Source organism: Vanacampus margaritifer, chromosome 19, assembly GCF_051991255.1.
Source record: "Vanacampus margaritifer isolate UIUO_Vmar chromosome 19, RoL_Vmar_1.0, whole genome shotgun sequence".
Classification (NCBI taxonomy): Eukaryota; Metazoa; Chordata; class Actinopteri; order Syngnathiformes; family Syngnathidae; genus Vanacampus; species Vanacampus margaritifer.
The window spans coordinates 15,191,557-15,209,166 of NC_135450.1; the positions used below are offsets into that span (position 1 = coordinate 15,191,557).

The following is a 17,610-nucleotide window of genomic DNA, read 5'->3' on the forward strand; positions in this document are numbered from 1 at the left end:
GAGCAGTTAACTTGTGACTTGGGCCCATAGCACACGCAACGGGTGGTGTCCATGTCGCGCGAGGTGGAGGAGATGCGGCGCTCGTTCGAGGAGAAGCTGCGCACCTTTGGCCAAGCGCAGGTGCAGTTTGAGCAGGAGAAGAAGGTGGCGCTAGAGGAGCTGAAGGGCCAACACCGGCAGGAGGTCCAGGAGCTCCTCCGCAGCCACCAGAGCCACAATGCCAACTACAGCAAAGACCAGGAGAAGTTGGTCCAGCTCCACAAAGCCGAGGTACGCTGCGAGACTCAAATGGAACCAAGAGGAAAGAACTTGGATGGTGATTTTGATTTGCTGTTTTCAGGTGGATTCTCTGACGGAGCGAGTGGAAGAACTCAAGCAGGACAAGAAGAGACTGGTGGACGAGTACGAGGCCAAACTCAGCAAGGTACCGGACATGCCGACTACCTGTCCATCATAAATAAAAATCCGGTTGACGTCTAAAACTCCTTGGTGGAGGTTTTAATAATAATGTTCACGTCTCTGTCATGCGTGTTTTTCAGGCCCAGGCCTTCTACGAACGCGAACTGGAGGCCATGAAGCGAACGCAGCAGCTGACGGCCGACAACCTCCTGGCGTGGAAGCGCACCGAGGCCGAGCTGCGCCGCGAGTTCCAGACGCAGGAGGCGGCGCTGCAGAAGACCCTGGGTAAGCTCCGGACCGAGCTGGCCCGCGTCACCGAGGAAGCCCGCGAACACCGCGAGCGCTCGCACAAGCTGCAGGCCTCGCTCGCCGTCTCTGAGAGCGCCGTCAAGGTGAGTGGAATACGGTCATACAGACGCAAATGATGAAGGCTTTCACAACTACTGTAAGTTAGTTTCTGATTTTTAGCAGAGGATAAAGAATATATGCCTGCGGGTATTGTTAGTTTGTCTTTCTCTGTGTGTTACTGTACCGTTTGTCTTCAAATATCTGTTCTTTAAAACATTAGGATACCGTCACGTAGATGCTATTTGCTAGTCCGTCTATGGGGTTTCCTATTCCAAATTTCATTTAAAAATTTTCTTCAATTTTTCTCATTATCATGTACTTCCCCCCGCCCCTTTTTTGTAAATATAAGTAATAATAAACCCATTCAAAATCGATAATATTCTTGTCATGACAGCCATGTCTGAATAAAAATAACATTGTAAAACTTAAAAAAAAATAAATAAAAAAAATCTAGCTTCAGATATCCTTCAAAATTAATAATACAAAATTTAATACAGGAGTTATCCCTGAAAATTATATTACAATTTTCCACCAGCATTTTATTTATTTATTATTTGAATAGAATTATTCACATATTTAAAATCAATAGAGTTCTTAATTTAATCTAGGAAATGGTCGCTGAAACATTAAAATAAAAATAAAACTCATCCAATCAAAACATAACTAAACCCATGTGTGTGCATTTCTCAAGCACAGTCAGCTACTTTCAGCGTGTTTTAATTTCAATTTGCGTGCGTGTTCGCTTCCTCAGGAGCTGAGCAAGCAGCTGGACGAGGTGACGCAGAATTCCGAGATCGTGGAGATCCGTCAGAAGGAAGCCGAGTGCGAGCTGGAGGCGGCCCGGGATCGAGTTCAGCAGCAGGCCACCGAGATCCTCCTCAAAGCCAGTAAGCCGCTCTGGGGAAAAAGTTGGCCGTTCGTGTCGGGCTCCCGAACGTGACGTCATGTGACCCTCCGCCGCCGCCGCCGCCGTCAGGTCAGATCAGCAGCCTGCAGGCCACGCAGATGACTCAGGAGGCGGCCGTCCGCGACCTTGACAACGAGCGCAGCCGTCTGAAGGACAAGGTGCTGAGGCTGGAGGAGGAGCGGGAGGCGCTTCACGGCCAGGGCCAAGCGCTGGACGACAGGCACAAGCAGCAGCTGCAGTCCCTGCACAAGGTACGACAATATGCAGTATGCCTGCAAGTATTGTAAGGTGATTTTGTAAAAAAAAAACAAAAAACACACATTTCCACCTCAATATTTCTAATTGTGATTTTTCAAGGTTCCCTTCACATGGATTTTTTTTTTTTTTTTTTTTTACAAACGCAAGCAATACATCTTTATAACAGTGTTGCTACAGTTACCTTGAAAAAATATTTTAAAAGTTACTTAGTTACTTTACTTATTACTTTATTAGTTACTTTCAGCTGACAACTCCACTTAACATAAAAATGACAACTAGTTTTTCCAGTACTTATTGGAAGTACTTTTTTTTTGGTGGGTGGTGTCTGGTCGGTGCTGGATTTCACTTTCCTTTCTTTCCTTTGGTCCTTCCTCGGGTCTCCTGACGGCCTCACGACTCTGGCTGGAAGTGTTTGGTTTAGGTGAACGGTATGCGATTTTTTTAATAGGTTTTAGGTTAACTAATGAATACACACACACACGCACGCACATACTCACCCACATACAATTTTTTATTTTTTTTTTAAATAATGATGATGACATGTCAAATCGGTAAAATTACAGAATGAACAATACTGAGCTCTCCAGAAAAAAAAAAAGGAAGTACTTTTTTTTGGTACAGTAATGGTTCAGGATCAAATTTTTATTAACAAGTACAATGAAGAGTTAGCATAAGTAATTGTTTTTATATAAGTAAATCAAAATACGATAGCTAAAACCATCGCAACAAAAGTGACTATACCCCTAAGTGAAACTACCCAAAGTGTCAATATAGTGTATTTTGTTTATAAATGTAACACACACGAAAATCCAGGGACCTCCTGCATAAGTCACAGCTCTACTTGTCACAACGTGTTGGGAATTTGAAAGCTTGAATGTTTCATGCTGCCACTCCAAACGCTAGATAACACTTTGTCCACAACCAATCTTAATGTTTACATATTTAGCTGTCGCAAACTCCACATAGTCACTGTTTTCATCCTTTGCCGTTTTTCAATATTCTACAATATTGCCATGTCGATTTGAATTTGAATAATCAGTCGTTGCTTTCCAGTGTACCAGATTAAAAAACAAAACAATAAAAAAACAAATTTGAATAATTTCTAAAAATCAATGACTTGCTAGTCCAGACCTCCAGGCAATATTTTCAGTCACATGTCAACAAAAAAGTTGAAAATGGCGGCAGTCACAGAGTATCAATAATTGTATTTGCCAGTCTTGAGGAAAAACACTTCTTTGTAAAAGGTCGAAGCACGAACAGCCGGCGGCGCCTCCCCGATGCTGAATGTCAAGTTGGCGGCTTCATGTTGTCTTTGTCGGCCCTTCGGCGCTGACATTTGCCGACGCGTTGTCCTCTGAGAGGCGCCGCCGGACCCAAGGCCTCAATCGATGCAAATCAGCGCAGGCTTGGGTACATTTCCCCAAATTCTTGGAATCCCGCAAAGCGGCTCAAATGCCGTGTTTGCGAAACTTGAACAGGATTTCAAAAATGTCAGCTAACTACACGCCGCATACAACGAATGGTGCAAAGATAACCTGGGGCGATGATCCACATGCTGCTTCACCAAGACGACAAGTCCTTGGCAACGGACCCGGGCGAGGGAAGTCGAATCCTCGCCTGCTCATTTGTAGTCGCTGTCAATATGGCCGAGTGACGCAGCATATGGCGCCAGCGTCAATGACTGTGTGTGCGTTTTTGCCAGACGCTGCGTGAGGAGAAGGCGGCTCACGAAAAGGACATGAGCGGCCTGCGCGCTCGCTACGAGGAGGAGGGCAGCCAGACCAAGGAGAACCAGGCTCGGGTTCTGGACGACATGGCCAAGAAGCATCGGGCCACGCTGGAGAGCGCGCTCAATGGAGCAGAGAAGGAGAAAAACAGACTCTTGGCTGTGAGTTCACGCCCTTTTCACGCCGTGTCCCGTTGTCATGGCAACCGCCACATTCTGTAAACACGCACAATATTGCATATTGGATTATTGCTGATTAAATACAGTCGATAGCTGCCCCTCAATCACACAAAAATGGCAAGCATCCTGTTCAGCGACTGGAATAATGTGTACCTAATGAAGTGGCCGCCGAGCATCAAGTAGATATAATGTGTGTGCGCGCGTACTTTCAGATGAATATTTGAAGTCACTTGGAACCAGCGTGCCGCGCACATGCATTAAAATCCGACACAGGAGTTATGCATGCTGCTGCTTTTAAGCCGCTTGTGTCCTACATACGTGTTAAATCATCATCATCATCATCATCTTCATCATCTTCATCATCGTTCCTGCATGCACAGTACACGATATGACGTAAATCAGCCGTCACCGGCATTTTGTTTACATGCTAGAAATTTGACACAACTTTCCAAAAATTGGGTTGTTTTGTATAATATAAAAAATGGGTCGCTACTTGGGACAATTTGACCCAAGAAATTTGGGTTATTTTTGACCCAAGTGTTTTTTTAGTGCGAAGGGTTGTGATTTAAATAAATCGGGTTTGAAGCATGGGTTGAGATTTCAAACAAGAGTTGTGGTTGGAATGAGAACTTCAAAGTTGGGTGTTAAATCAGGGTTAGGATTGCAAATTAGGGTTTCAAGCCTGGGTTATTATTATTATTTTTTTATTTTTATTTATATATATATATTATTATTATATATTTTTTTTTACAGTGGTTTGGGATTCAAAGTAGAGTTTCGGACAAAGGTTATGGTTATAAATCTGTTAGGGTTTCTAACCTGAATTGGGATTTCAAATTAGGGCTTTAAGCCTGTTTTTTATTTTATTTTATTTTAATTTTTTTTAACAGTGGTTTGGGATTCAAAGGAGGGTTTAGGACAAAGGTTATGGTTTCAAATTAGCTTTATAAGTCTGTTAGGGTTTCAAACCTGGATTGGGGTTTCAAATGAGGGTTTCAAGCCTGAGTTAGTGATTTAAAGAACGCTTAGAGATTCAAAGTAGGGTTTCGAACAAAGTTTATGATTTCAAATCATGGCTGCCGTTCTTGTTTCGGGTTTCAAACAACAGGTTGTGGTTTCAAGTCAGGTTTATAACATGACACATGACGACGTCTCTTCCATTTGGTGGCACATTTTTTACGTTGCGTTCCAATGCGCGTACGTGTTTGTGTGTGTGTGTGTGTGTGTGTTTGCGCAGGAGCTGGAGCAGCAGTTTGAGCAAGAGCGCCACACGCTGGAGGAGCAGAGGAGCCTCCTGCTGCAGCAGTTGGAGCAGCTGAGGGAGGAAATGAGCTCCAGGCTCGACGCCGCCGACCAGGAGGTGAGCAAAAAGTAGGGTTTCAAGACAGGGTTGTGGTTTCAATACCTTTTCAATGTTTCGTGAAAGGATTACAGATTCAAAAAATAGGTTATGACATCAAGTTAGAGTTTCAAGTCGAGGTTAGGGTTCCAAGACTTGGTCAGGGTTTCAATATAGGGTGTCATGCAAAAGATTCAAATGAAGGTTTCAAGAAAGAGTTTTGAGATTCAAATTTCAAGTTTCAGATTTGGGATTTTCAAATAGTTTTAAAATAGGATTTTAAGTCAGTCAAGGTTAAGGTTTCAGGTTAGAGTGCGTGGTTTCAAAAAAAAGGGTACAGTTTTCAAGTCAAGGTTAGGGTTTCAAGACTTGGTCAGGGTTTTAAATTAGGGTTTCAACAAGTATTCAAATTATGGTTTCAAATTTGGGTTTGAAAAAAAGGTTTATGGTATCAAATTCGGGTTTCAAGTCAGGTTTGGGCTTTAAAAAGGGGTTACAGTTTTAAAGTAGGGTTTCAAATGAAAGTTAGGGTTTTAATGCAAGGTTTCCTGCCAGGGTTAAGGCTTCAAATTAGGGTTTTGCTGTAAATCTCTATATAGGGTTTTTTAATTAGTTTGAAAAAAACGGGTTAGGTTTTCAAGCCCAGGTTTAGGCTTTAAACACAGATTACGGTTTTAAATTAAGGTCTCAAGACTAGGTTGGGGTCTTAAATTGCATTCATAAGAATGGGTTAGGGTTTATTTGAACAAGGTTTAGTGTTTAGGATTTTAAACAAAGGTTGGGGTTTCAAATTAAGGTTTCAAGTCTGATCTGGGGTTTCAAATTCTGGTTTCAAATGGATTCATTTTTCAAGTAAGGGTTTTATGGCAGGCTTGGGGTTTCACGGTAGGGTTTCAAGCCTCTGTGGAAAAGTGCATGACTTTCCCTGCGCGTGTTTGTGGGTCAGGCGCGGCGTCTGCAGGAGGAGGTGGAGCGCAGCGAGAAGGAAATGGGCGCGGCCGAGGGCCAAATGGCGACGATGAAGCAGGCGCAGGACAAACTGCTGGAGGAGCTTGACGCCACCAGGGGGCGACTGAGGGAGACCAGCAACCTGCTCACTGCCCTGCAGGTGACCACAACGCAACCAGCCTCGCAAACGCAATTCGGGGCTAAATGCAAGAGTGTTACTGAGTGTGCACGTGTTCATGTGTGTGTGCGTGTGCGCGTCAGGGCGAGCTGGAGGTCCAAACGCGTCAACATGAAGCCAAAGTCATCAGCACCAAAGAGGAAGAGAAGCATAAGATGGATAAGATGGCTTTGGAATTGGAACTTAAGTGGACGGAGACCCTCAGGTGAGACACGCGCTGCACGAGCCTGCCGCGTTTTGTGCCGGTGACCAAACGTTTGGCTCGCGCGAGCGCAGGCAGGAATGCAAGAAGCTGCGCGAGGAGCTGCGAGAGGAGCACGAGGCGGACAAAGCGGCGGCGTTGAGCCAGCTGGTCCAAAACAAAGAGCAGGAGATGAGCAACGCCCGAGACAGCTGGCAGAGAAAAGTGGACGACCTGCTGGAACAGGTGCGAAACCGTCATCTCTTCCTAGAGTTCTAGCCGGCACTCAAGCGGACGTATCCGGGGGTCTCTCCAGTTCTTGAGTGGTTCGTCGTTTTATATGAATCCTCTACGCAGCTTTTGTAATAAAGCCAGTAGAGGAGAAGTACGATCCCTTCTCATAGTTCTAGTCAGCACACGAACGACAGCATTTTTCACTCTCCATATCTTACATGCAGCTTTTCCAATGAAACTTAAATAGAAAAAATATATATATTTTCTTCTAATTCTAGCCAGCACTCGAGCTGCTTTTTTTACCACCAGCTTTTTTTATTTTTATTTTTTTTAAGTCTTTCATCATTCCCTTTGTTTTACATAGTTACAGTTAAGCTAGTAGATGGTAAGAATGATCACTTCTTCTATTTCTATTCATCCCTCGAGCAGCAGCATTCTAGATCAGCTGTTTTTTTTGTCATTCTCTATTTTTACGCAAGACTGTTGCAGTAACACTAGCGCAGGAAAACCATCATTTCTTCGAGTTCTAGTCAGCACTCGAGTAGCAGTGTTTTTGACGAGCTGATTTCATTATTCTCTACATTAAGCATGCAAGCTTTCATAGTAAACAGGGATGTGATTTTTCCGCTAATTCGCGGAATTCCGCTATTTTTATCTCCCCCCCAAAAAAAAAAAATTTTTTTTTTTTTTTAGTAGTTCATTGTGTATGCGCATGACTCCGCCAGATAACATCTTCTGCTATAACAAAGACAAAGTGGTATGCTCTAATATGAGTTACTTTTCATTTGGTCATGATACAATTATTTGTTCATGAAATTTGAACTCTTCAACATTATTAATGTGTTAACTTAGTAATCACATTAGTTAGATATGATGATATTCTCAGTGATAGTTTTTAAAAGCAAAGGCAGTCCAATGTTTTTGAATGTGACTGATTTTGAGTTGACTAAAACTGCCATTTTATATGGGATAGTTCAATATACATTGAAAATTTATGCTGTTGTTTTGTCTATTTCTTTGTCATGTGAGTGCATTGAAAGTACTTAAAAACACGGAAAACCCATGAGCTCCAGGCCATGTCCCCCCTCCAGGGCACTGCCCTGGACCTAGCTGGGTGCCAGCGGCCCCCAGACCCCCGGCTAAATTTTCAGATAATTTCACTTTGGTCAAATCACATCCCTGAGTAAAGCTACGTAATAAGAGAGATCATTTCTTTTAGTTCTGCTGGTTCTAGTCGGCACTTGAGCAGCAGCATTTTCCGATAGCGCCTCGCCAAAGCATGAATTCGTTTTCTTCACTGTTTTTATGACGGGACATTTGAAATGAGTGCAGAACGAGAGAGGTGATCAGTGGTCCCGTGGAGATATGGCTTTTTATAGATCAGCGTTAACTGCAGTTTGCCTTGAAAAAGTATCCTGCATCTGCAATTTGTTGGCCAATAGAGCAGATTTAATCACACCAGAGCAACACACACAAAAAAAATCAATACGAAGGAATAAAGGCAGGATGTGAAAAAGGACAAGAGTGATGAGCTTCCGTCTTTGCTGTGCCACACTGACTCACAGCGCCGCTAATGGCCGCCCGCTATCATGAATATAAATGGCGCGAGCCCTCGCGGCAGACGAATAGCCGCGACGGCTTTCCCGCCGTCCGCCGCGTGACGAATGCGGCCGCTTTCCGCCCCGCCGTCGGCCCAGGCGTTATTCAGCGAGCCGTCAAGCCGCCGCTTTTATGGAAGGCGCCGTGAAGATGCTCCGCTTTGATTCACAGCCTTTCACGCTCGCTCACTCTTTGACATGCGGGCCACCAAATTGGACTTTTAAGAAATTTGCATGAATTGATGGGGCGGAAAAGGTTGAGCTTGCGGCCTTAAAAGTTGAACGCTTGTTCTTGACATTTGCGTTGTGGAGCGGTGAAACTATTTTTTTTTTAACTCGTTCACTGCCATTGACGGCTATAAACGTCAAAAATTCATTTGAACTATTTCTATTAGTTTAACATTTTTTTTTCCACTTTTGTTTACAAGAGTATGAAAACCTAGAATGTTTTATTGTACATTTAGAACAGATATGAAATTTGTAATCAATCACGAGTTAACTACTGAAGTCATGCGATTAATTACGATAAAAAACTTTAATCGCCTGACGCCCTGAATTTTTAATAATATTTTCTTTCTTTCATTTTTTAATTATTCACTGCCGTTGACTGCTATAAAAGTCAAAAAATCATTTTAACTATTTCTATTAGTTTAACATTTTTTTCCACTTTTGTTTACAAGAGTATGAAAACCTAGAATTTGTTATTGTACATTGAGAACAGATATAAAATTTATCACCAATCGTGAGTTAACTAGTGAAGTCATGCGATTAATTACGATAAAAAACTTTAATCGCCTGACGCTCCGAATTTTTAATAATATTTTCTTTCTTTCTTTTTTTATTTATTCACTGCCGTTGACTGCTATAAAAGTCAAAAATTCATTTTAACTATTTCTATTAGTTTAACATTTTTTTCCACTTTTGTTTACAAGAGTATGAAAACCTAGAATTTTTTTTATTGTACATTGAGAACAGATATGAAATTTGTGATTAATCTTGAGTTAACTAGTGAAGCCAAGCGATTCATTACAATAAAAAAAAATAATTATCGCCTCTTGCCCCTAATTTTTAATAATCTTTTTTTTTTTATGAATTTATGACAGTGAGTGAGTTAAATTTCATGTATTCTCTGTATTTTGGATTTTCGCCTACACCAGGTGGGACTGTACGTGTACATATCAGTGTGGCTAATGCTAACGCTAGCCCATCATTCAACACTGAGTGTGACTCACATTTTAGTCCCGGCATATTCTCCAAATTTGGAGCACAAGAGACTGAGCGTGTGTGTATGTGTGTGTGGACACAATCCAGCTTTTATGTTTTATTCTTAGTCGCTTTTCAAGTGCTGATGAATTAGCAATGTGCGGTCCCTTCTGCTCTGGAACAATAGCTGAAAAACTTGATGGCAAAACTGGGAACGCGCGTTCCCTGTCGTTACACTTTTGGGATTAAAAAAATTGGCATTAGTGGATAATTGTTTCTATGCAGTGGCTTTGTTGATTGTTCTGTACTAAAATGTGCAATCTTTCAAACAAAAAAATCTTTATCTAATGAAAATACCATAACATGGAAACCATCTACTTGTTTTTAGATCTCCTTGCTGAAGCAGAGTCTGGAAATGCAGCTGTCGCAGTCGCAGTCGTCGCTGCAGCAGCTTCAGCAGCAGTTCAGCCAGGAGCGGGAACACCTGCGCACGCAGCTGGACGAGCTGCAGACGGAGCATCAGCGCAGACATCAGCGGCTGCACGAGGCTCAGTGCTGCGCCCTGCAGGACGTCGAGCACGCGCGCCAACGAGATATCAAGGTTCGGATCGGAACGGTTGCATCGGACCACGCACTTAGTCACCAGATTAAAAAAAAATGCCGTTTTTAAATGTGGACAAAATATGTGCAAAAAAATCCATGTATAATTTAAAAGAAAGAAGAAAGAAAATAAGTACTATTAACTCATTTTGTTTTGCTTTTTTAAACCCAGGGTTAAAATTAATTTCAAATTGAATAAATCAATAAAATTTATTTCTTAATTAAAATTTAGTTTTTAAAAAGTAAATGTTTTTATGTTAAATTTATGATGATTTAGTTTTTTTTTACCCCCCCCCCCCCCCCCAAAAAAAGTTGCCTAAAAAAAACAATAACACAAAAACTAGGTGAAACCTACCTGCAAAAATTAAAAATAATAATAATAATTTATGTGTGGCTGTAATGGTATACTCTATAGATATTTCTATGTAGTAGACTATTAGTGGATATAAAAACCCTTGGTCTTATATTATCCTTAGAGAAACAAAAGTTGTCCAAACTAGCAAAAAATTCACCGCTCTACAATTTGATCACTTTTTGTTGGCCCACGACGGAATTTGTTCAACCCCCTCTCCCCAATCCCGGAATCAAAAATGGCACATTCAAATCATGTTGCGTCAACAGCTGTAATTATGTAAAAGCTTAAGGTCGGGAAAAGGCGTCTTTCCTGTGATTCATCATCTCTCTGAGTGGAAAATGTGCAGTGAGTCACACACACGCATCCATATTTATATTCATTATTTCATGCAAACGTCATTACGCGGCTCCCGAAACAGGAGCGATAAATAAAACACCTTCTTTCTTCTTTCCTCCCGCGCTCTCGCTCTCATTTCCACAAACACAGACGCTAAATTGCCTGGCTTGCTTTATAATCATTAAGTAAAATTGCATTACAAAGTCGATGTCGAGAAGCACTCGTGTTGCCGGGCAGCAAATGAAGCGAGCGCCACGTAACTGCTGGTGATTAACAGTTGAGTGTTGTTTTACCCATCACCAGTTAAACTAATACAACAAATTCGTTCCACTGATGAAACTGATATCATTATAAAACTTTGAAGTCTTTGAGCCACTATTGAGCCTGTTAGTCAAGTCAACTTTATTTATGTAGCACGTTATCATGTAAAGAAACAACTCAAAGTGCTTTACACACACAAAAAAGATAGTTTAAATTTAATAAATACAATAGAGCCTTGAGATATGAGTGACCCGACTTTTTCAAGATAAAAAAGATTCTTTAAGCTGTTTTTTGCCACAAAAAAATCAAACATCAAAAAGTTCATTTTGTCTAACAAAAATGTGCTAGCTTAATGCTAACTAATCATGCCAAATGCCATAGTAAAGCTAATGGAAACTAGCAAAGACATTACGGTAATTATAGACCTTTCAACAAACAAAATGTTCATTTTGTCTAACAAAAGTCTGCTAGCGTAATGCTAACATGCCATGCAAAACGCCATAGAAAAGCTCAAGGAAGCTAGCTAGCATAGACGGTAATTATCTTTCAACAAACCAAAATGTTAATTTTGTTAACAATTGTGCTAGCGCAATGCTAACACATCATGCAAAACACCATCGAAAAGCTAAAGGAAACTAGCATAGACGTTACGGTAATTATAAACCTTTCAGCAAGCCAAAATGTTCATTTTCTCTAACAAAAGTCTGCTAGCGTAATGCTAACATGCCATGCAAAACGCCATAGAAAAGCTCAAGGAAGCTAGCTAGCATAGACGGTAATTATCTTTCAACAAACCAAAATGTTAATTTCGTCTAACAAGCCTGCTAGCGTAATGCTAACATATCATGCAAAATGCCATAGAAAAGCTCAAGGAAGCTAGCTAGCATAGACGGTAATTATCTTTCAACAAACCAAAATGTTAATTTTGTTAACAAGTCTGCTAGCGTAATGCTAACATATCATGCAAAACGCCATTGAAAAGCTAAAGGAAACTAGCATAGACGTTACGGTAATTATAAACCTTTCAGCAAGCCAAAATGTTCATTTTCTCTAACAAAAGTCTGCTAGCGTAATGCTAACATATCATGCAAAACGCCATCGAAAAGCTAAAGCAAACTAGCATAGACGTTACGGTAATTATAAACCTTTCAACAACGGCTACTTTAATACATTATGGAGTGGCAAAATGCATATCAGGGGTTCACTGTAACACTAATAATAATATCTTATAATGCTTTATAATTGTGAGCACTTGACAAGAAAAAAGCTTTCATGCTGCGCTTGTGTGCATTTGTGCAGTATCTGCAGTGTTGGGAGTTGCACCCGGGGAGCCATAAAAATAAATAAATAAAAAAAAGGGAGGGGGAAAAAACACTCCATGAAGCGGTGCGAGGAGGAGCCATCACATTGTTATTATCCTCCATCTCACTCATCTCACTCAGACGGGCATCATTTGGCCTGATGAAAGGAGCACACTGAAGCTTCTTGAAATTTCCTCCTGCGTCTGAATTTGAAAGACTGCATGAATAAAAATGTTTGGCGTGCAGCCAGCATATAGGAGCGAATATAATGCAGACCTCCAGCGAAGCCGATCATAATGCGGCAGTGTGCTGACTACGAATGTTCCACCTGCAAGATTGGGAGCTTTTAAATCACTGACGCGTTTATGAGCAAGCGCCCGGTTGAGGAACGTTTGCCTTGAGTTGATCCATCCCCGCCGCCGCCTCTTTTCAGGAGCTGGAGGAGCGTCTGCGTCAGCACCACCACGCCGAGCTCCAGTCGCTGCGAGAGGCCCACCGGCACAGCGTGGAGACCCTCAAGCAGCAGTCGGAGCAGGAGCTGCAGACGCTCCGCTTCGAGCTGGAGGACGAGGGCAAGGCCATGCTGGGTACGCGCTCGCACCTGCCGGTCAAGACAAAACTTTTCTTGGCAATATTGTGTTCAATGCAGCCACACGAGTCGAAACACGGCATTCTGATTCATATTGATAGCAGCCATATCAGGGGGCAGCCATTTCAAAAAAATAAATAAAAAAAATTTAGGTTGGTTTCTCAGAAACAGCAATAATGTTCCCCGGGTCAATTTGACCCAGGCTATATTTAATGATAAAAATGCCTCCCAATAAACATTATTAACCACTTAAGTTGCAAATATTTTAAATGAACCATACGTAACAAGTTTCATCATAAAATAATACTATTTGTAGTTTTTTAATTTTGAAATGGGTCAGTTTGACCCAGGCTACAAAATGCCCTGATAAAAAAAATTTTAATTCATGATTAACAGTTTTCAATGCAAATCAAAATGAACCATTGTAATTTGCAAATGTTTCATTGCGAAAAACTACTCATTTTGAAATGGGTCAATTTGACCCGGGCTATGTTTAATGTTACAAAAGCATTTTGATAAACATTTAATTTTATATATGTCAAAGTGAACCTTTTTAAATTGAGAAGTTCTGTAGCAAAAAAAAAATACTCATTTGTAGTTTTTTAACATTAAAATGGGTCAATTTGGCCCACGCTATGTTTAATGTTCCAAAAGCATTCTGATAAACATTTTAACTGAAAAATCTCAAAAATTGTAATTGTCTGTCAATTAGACTTTTCCTAGCAAAAAAACTCATTGTTATACTTTGGGTCAATTTGACCTGGAATGTTCAACATTCCAAAACAAAACACAATAAGCATTCTTATTGCTTATTAACCGCAAATCATTAACAAATGATGAATGTTGGGTCATTTTGACCCGGTATATGCTCAATGTTACAGAGAAACATAGCTATCTATCTATTTATCTATTTATCTATCTATCTATCTTATATAGTATATATATATTTACTGTTTTCATTGCAAATATCTTTTTTATTGTCTGCGAAGTTTGATAGCGAAAAGCTAACATTTGTTCTTTAACTTGAAAGTGGGCCATTTTGACCCACAACATAACAGGAGTGTTGTGAAATGACATCACAGTTGCTCTTGCGCTTTCAAAATCAAACGAATACAAAAAGTTGCCCCCCCCCCCCCCCCCCACACACACACACACACACACCCCACCCCTGTTGGCTCTCAAGCTCCAGCCACCCAAACGGAACTTTCCAGATTGCGCAACGTGTGTTCAACAGGGGGTGACAGCGCTGATGAATGTCCCTCCATTAACCTTCACGCTCGTGCGCCTGACACCACAACACCGCCACCATCCGCCTCGCTACCCACACTTCTTTTTATTATCCTGCGCTCCACTTCCCCTCCGCAGTGCGCGCGTGTGAGTTCATGCCATGTTCTCAGCTCCTTTACTTTATTTACTCTGCGGCCTCGTTGCAAGTGGAAAGCTGAGAGTGTCACATCAAATAATCGCAAATGTTCATTAGCTTAAAGCTAACATATCATGTGAAATGCCATTGTTGTGCTATCAGCAATTAGCATAGATGTGACAATAATAATAAAACTCGGGTAGATTAGAAGGGGCGGGGACGTTTTATGGACAGGCGATGGTTCCAAAATGATCATTAGTAGATAAAAGTAATCGAGTAATATTTTTCTTTAACGGATATTTTCCCAGTCCGTCCCTGACCACCAGGTTTAGCAAGCTCCCTGCCGGAAACCCTGACATGGTGCCAAAACACGATGCATAGTATGCCAATTAAAAAAAAAATCAAAAACGAGTCTTCCTCTTCATTTCCCGTGTTGTTACAGCATCTCTTCGGTCGGAACTGAACCACATCCACGCGTCGGCCATCGAGCACATGCGGCAAAACCACCAACAGGAAGTGACGGCCGCTAAGAAGGAACTGGAAAAGACGGCGGAGAAAACCCGCCTCCAGGTACGAGCAATACTTTGGCGTGTTAATTGTTATTAGGGAGGGGCGAGTACCGATACCATCGATACTGGTAAGTACTCTTGTTGTGAGTAATATCACTTATATCTGTGGTTCAATGTGTGTTGTATATGTTTGTCGCGCACGTCATTTTGCCGTGTTTAATTGCCTCCTTTACGTTTGCCGGGCGCTTAATTGCCTCGTTAACGTCGTCGGCTAAAAATACAACGGTGCCGTTTGCGCTAATTCTAGCTCTTAAACTACATTCGATTTGTAATGAACGGAGAACGTAAAACAGGAAACGGAAATACAGAGCCAGCCTTCCAAATTAAAAGCATGGATTTCAAAACAAGATATAATTCAACATCGCACGCTAAACAGCTTGAGGATTTTTTTTTTTTTTTTTTTGAGGAATTGTTAACATAAATGACTTGAAACACTATTTTATTGGATTGAATTCTTTGCACTTCACTGTATTCCTTAAAAAGAAGGTGTACAACCACCATTTTTTTTCCTGGCCACAGGATTATTTGTTTCATCTTATTTATAATAATAAAAAAAAAATCATTTTATTGTGTGCTGTATGCAAAATTACTTTTATTAGCATTCTATTTTAAGAAAGTTTGCTGCAGTTGGGATATATATATGTAATTTTTTTTAATTGTCTGTCGTTGTTTTTGTTTTTTTTTTTTGTATCACAAGTCCTAATGGTATCTGCACTTGGTATCGGTATGAATCAAACATCCCTAAAATATATATATATGTATATGTTTTTTTCTTTTGTAGAATTAGTGTTGCGTTGTAAGTGTGTGTTTGTTTTCACACCGCTAATTGGACAAATGGCGTTTGCATAAATGTGCTAAATTGGCCTCTGGGCTCTCAGCCTGCCTTGCATACATACGAGCACTCTTTTGCTTCGGTTTTAACGAGCGCACAGCTTTTAAATAACATGCTTGATTTTTTGTCATCACAGCGTGGGCGTTCTTCGCTATTTAAAGGCGTTTTAATGAAGGACACACGCACGTACGCAAACGCACGCCGTATGATGCAGTTCTTGCATTGGATGACATGAGATGATGTACCAAAATGGATTAAATTCTATTTTCGGCAAAGTGAGCCGAGCTACTCTGTTTCGGATGGCTAATGTCCTCATTGGATGAATAATTGAAGACATTTTCTTCTTTTTCGAGAAAAATGGGCAGGGAAAATAGTTGGATGGAAGAAGATGTGAGGAAATTAGCTCATTAATGTTTTGTGGGTCAGAAAGGAAAGAAAAGCCAAAGTGGTTCCGATACAGCAAGCAGATGTGTCATCTGGCAGCACATCTGCTTAGAAAGTCAACATCTCATTAGCATGCGTCATGTTGTTTGATTACATTCTGAACATGGTGCAGGTAATATTGTAAAAAAAAAAAAAACTCTTCTTTTTTTTGTGCCAGTTCCACACGGCTGTCAGAGAATAATTTTATTTAGGTCACTGAAATTATTAATATTTTTTTCCATTTGATTTTTAACTAATTTTATTTTATTTATTTTTTTAGTTTATTTAATTTATTGGTATTTGTTGTTACTTTATTTGGTCATTTTATTTTTAGTGTTGCTATGATTAACATTAATTAATTAATTAATATAAAAAATAAATAGGGAAATAATTGGTTAATGTATCTATTGCAAATAATAAAAAAGACAAAATGTGAAATGATTGGTTTGAAAATAAAGTGTAAAATTAAATTTCTAATTGCAGAATACTTTATAAATAATATAATTTTTTAAATGAGAATGAACTATTTTATTTCATTTTTTCAAAATAAATTCACTTTTTTTTACCTTTTCTGCAATCAATATTCTGAATATAAATAAAAATGAATATAAATGAAAAAAGAGCATATTTTTTTAAAAAGAAAAGTAAAAAAGCACAACCACTTACAAACTTTCAAGCAAAAGTTAATGTATTTCACTTGTATATATTTTTTGTTTGTTTTTTTTATCTTATTTTCTATTTTCTTATATTGATTTTTGATTTTCCATTTCAATTTCAGTTTTATTTTAATATTCTTTTTTTTTTTGTTTATGACTGTCAAATTCAGATGCAAGCCCACATCATGTATTTCATTTAGTCTTTTCCAGGCATGGCTTTCTTTTCTTCAGGCCTTGCGACTGTCTGAATTTTCCTAACCATCGAAGCGGTTTGTTTTTCCCGTCAGGAGCGCGAGCTGCTGGGCCGCATGGCCGAGCTGCAGGAGGAAGTGACGCGCAGGAAGAAGCACATCGCTCAGCTGGACCACCAAATCCACACGCTCAACGAGAACATCAGCAGCCTCACCAAGGAGCTGGAGCTCAAAGGCAAGGAGGTGCTCAAGATACGCAGCGAGGCCAACCAGCAGATCAGGTAGCTCGCAACGCCCAAACAGCACATTTGATGTAGAAGTCCGCCAGTAAAACTGGTGATTTGTGGCACAAAAAGGATATAGCCGACCACGGAAATGTTTACTATCACACAAAACAAACCAAAGAGAATTAGATGTATTTAAAAGAACCGCGCAGCCTTCACTAGCTTAATGCTAGCACATAATGCAAAACACCATTGACAGGCTAACGAATAGCATTGATGGTCGTGGTGTCACATTCTAATATATTTGACCACACAAATTCTACATTACTGGCTTGAAGTGGCTGCCTTCTCAAGTAATTGTGATCTTTTGACATTTAAGTATGACACCTTTTGGCCTCAAAAAGCAATAGT

The 17,610-nt window shown here is 40.4% G+C and overlaps 1 protein-coding gene across 5 annotated transcripts in view; it reads left to right on the forward strand.

The window, feature by feature from the left end:
• fam184ab (family with sequence similarity 184 member Ab) overlaps positions 1-17,610 on the forward strand; it is a 34,276-nt gene that overhangs the window by 9,192 nt on the left and 7,474 nt on the right. For all 5 annotated transcript variants that reach the window (XM_077552733.1, XM_077552734.1, XM_077552736.1 and 2 more), the window contains 14 exons: positions 31-270; positions 341-424; positions 540-791; positions 1,499-1,634; positions 1,724-1,905; positions 3,615-3,800; positions 5,056-5,178; positions 6,104-6,265; positions 6,367-6,488; positions 6,560-6,710; positions 9,888-10,100; positions 12,786-12,939; positions 14,747-14,874; positions 17,072-17,256. In XM_077552733.1, the coding sequence (XP_077408859.1) occupies positions 31-270; positions 341-424; positions 540-791; positions 1,499-1,634; positions 1,724-1,905; positions 3,615-3,800; positions 5,056-5,178; positions 6,104-6,265; positions 6,367-6,488; positions 6,560-6,710; positions 9,888-10,100; positions 12,786-12,939; positions 14,747-14,874; positions 17,072-17,256 (2,318 nt within the window). The remainder of the gene's footprint in view (positions 1-30; positions 271-340; positions 425-539; positions 792-1,498; positions 1,635-1,723; positions 1,906-3,614; positions 3,801-5,055; positions 5,179-6,103; positions 6,266-6,366; positions 6,489-6,559; positions 6,711-9,887; positions 10,101-12,785; positions 12,940-14,746; positions 14,875-17,071; positions 17,257-17,610) is intronic.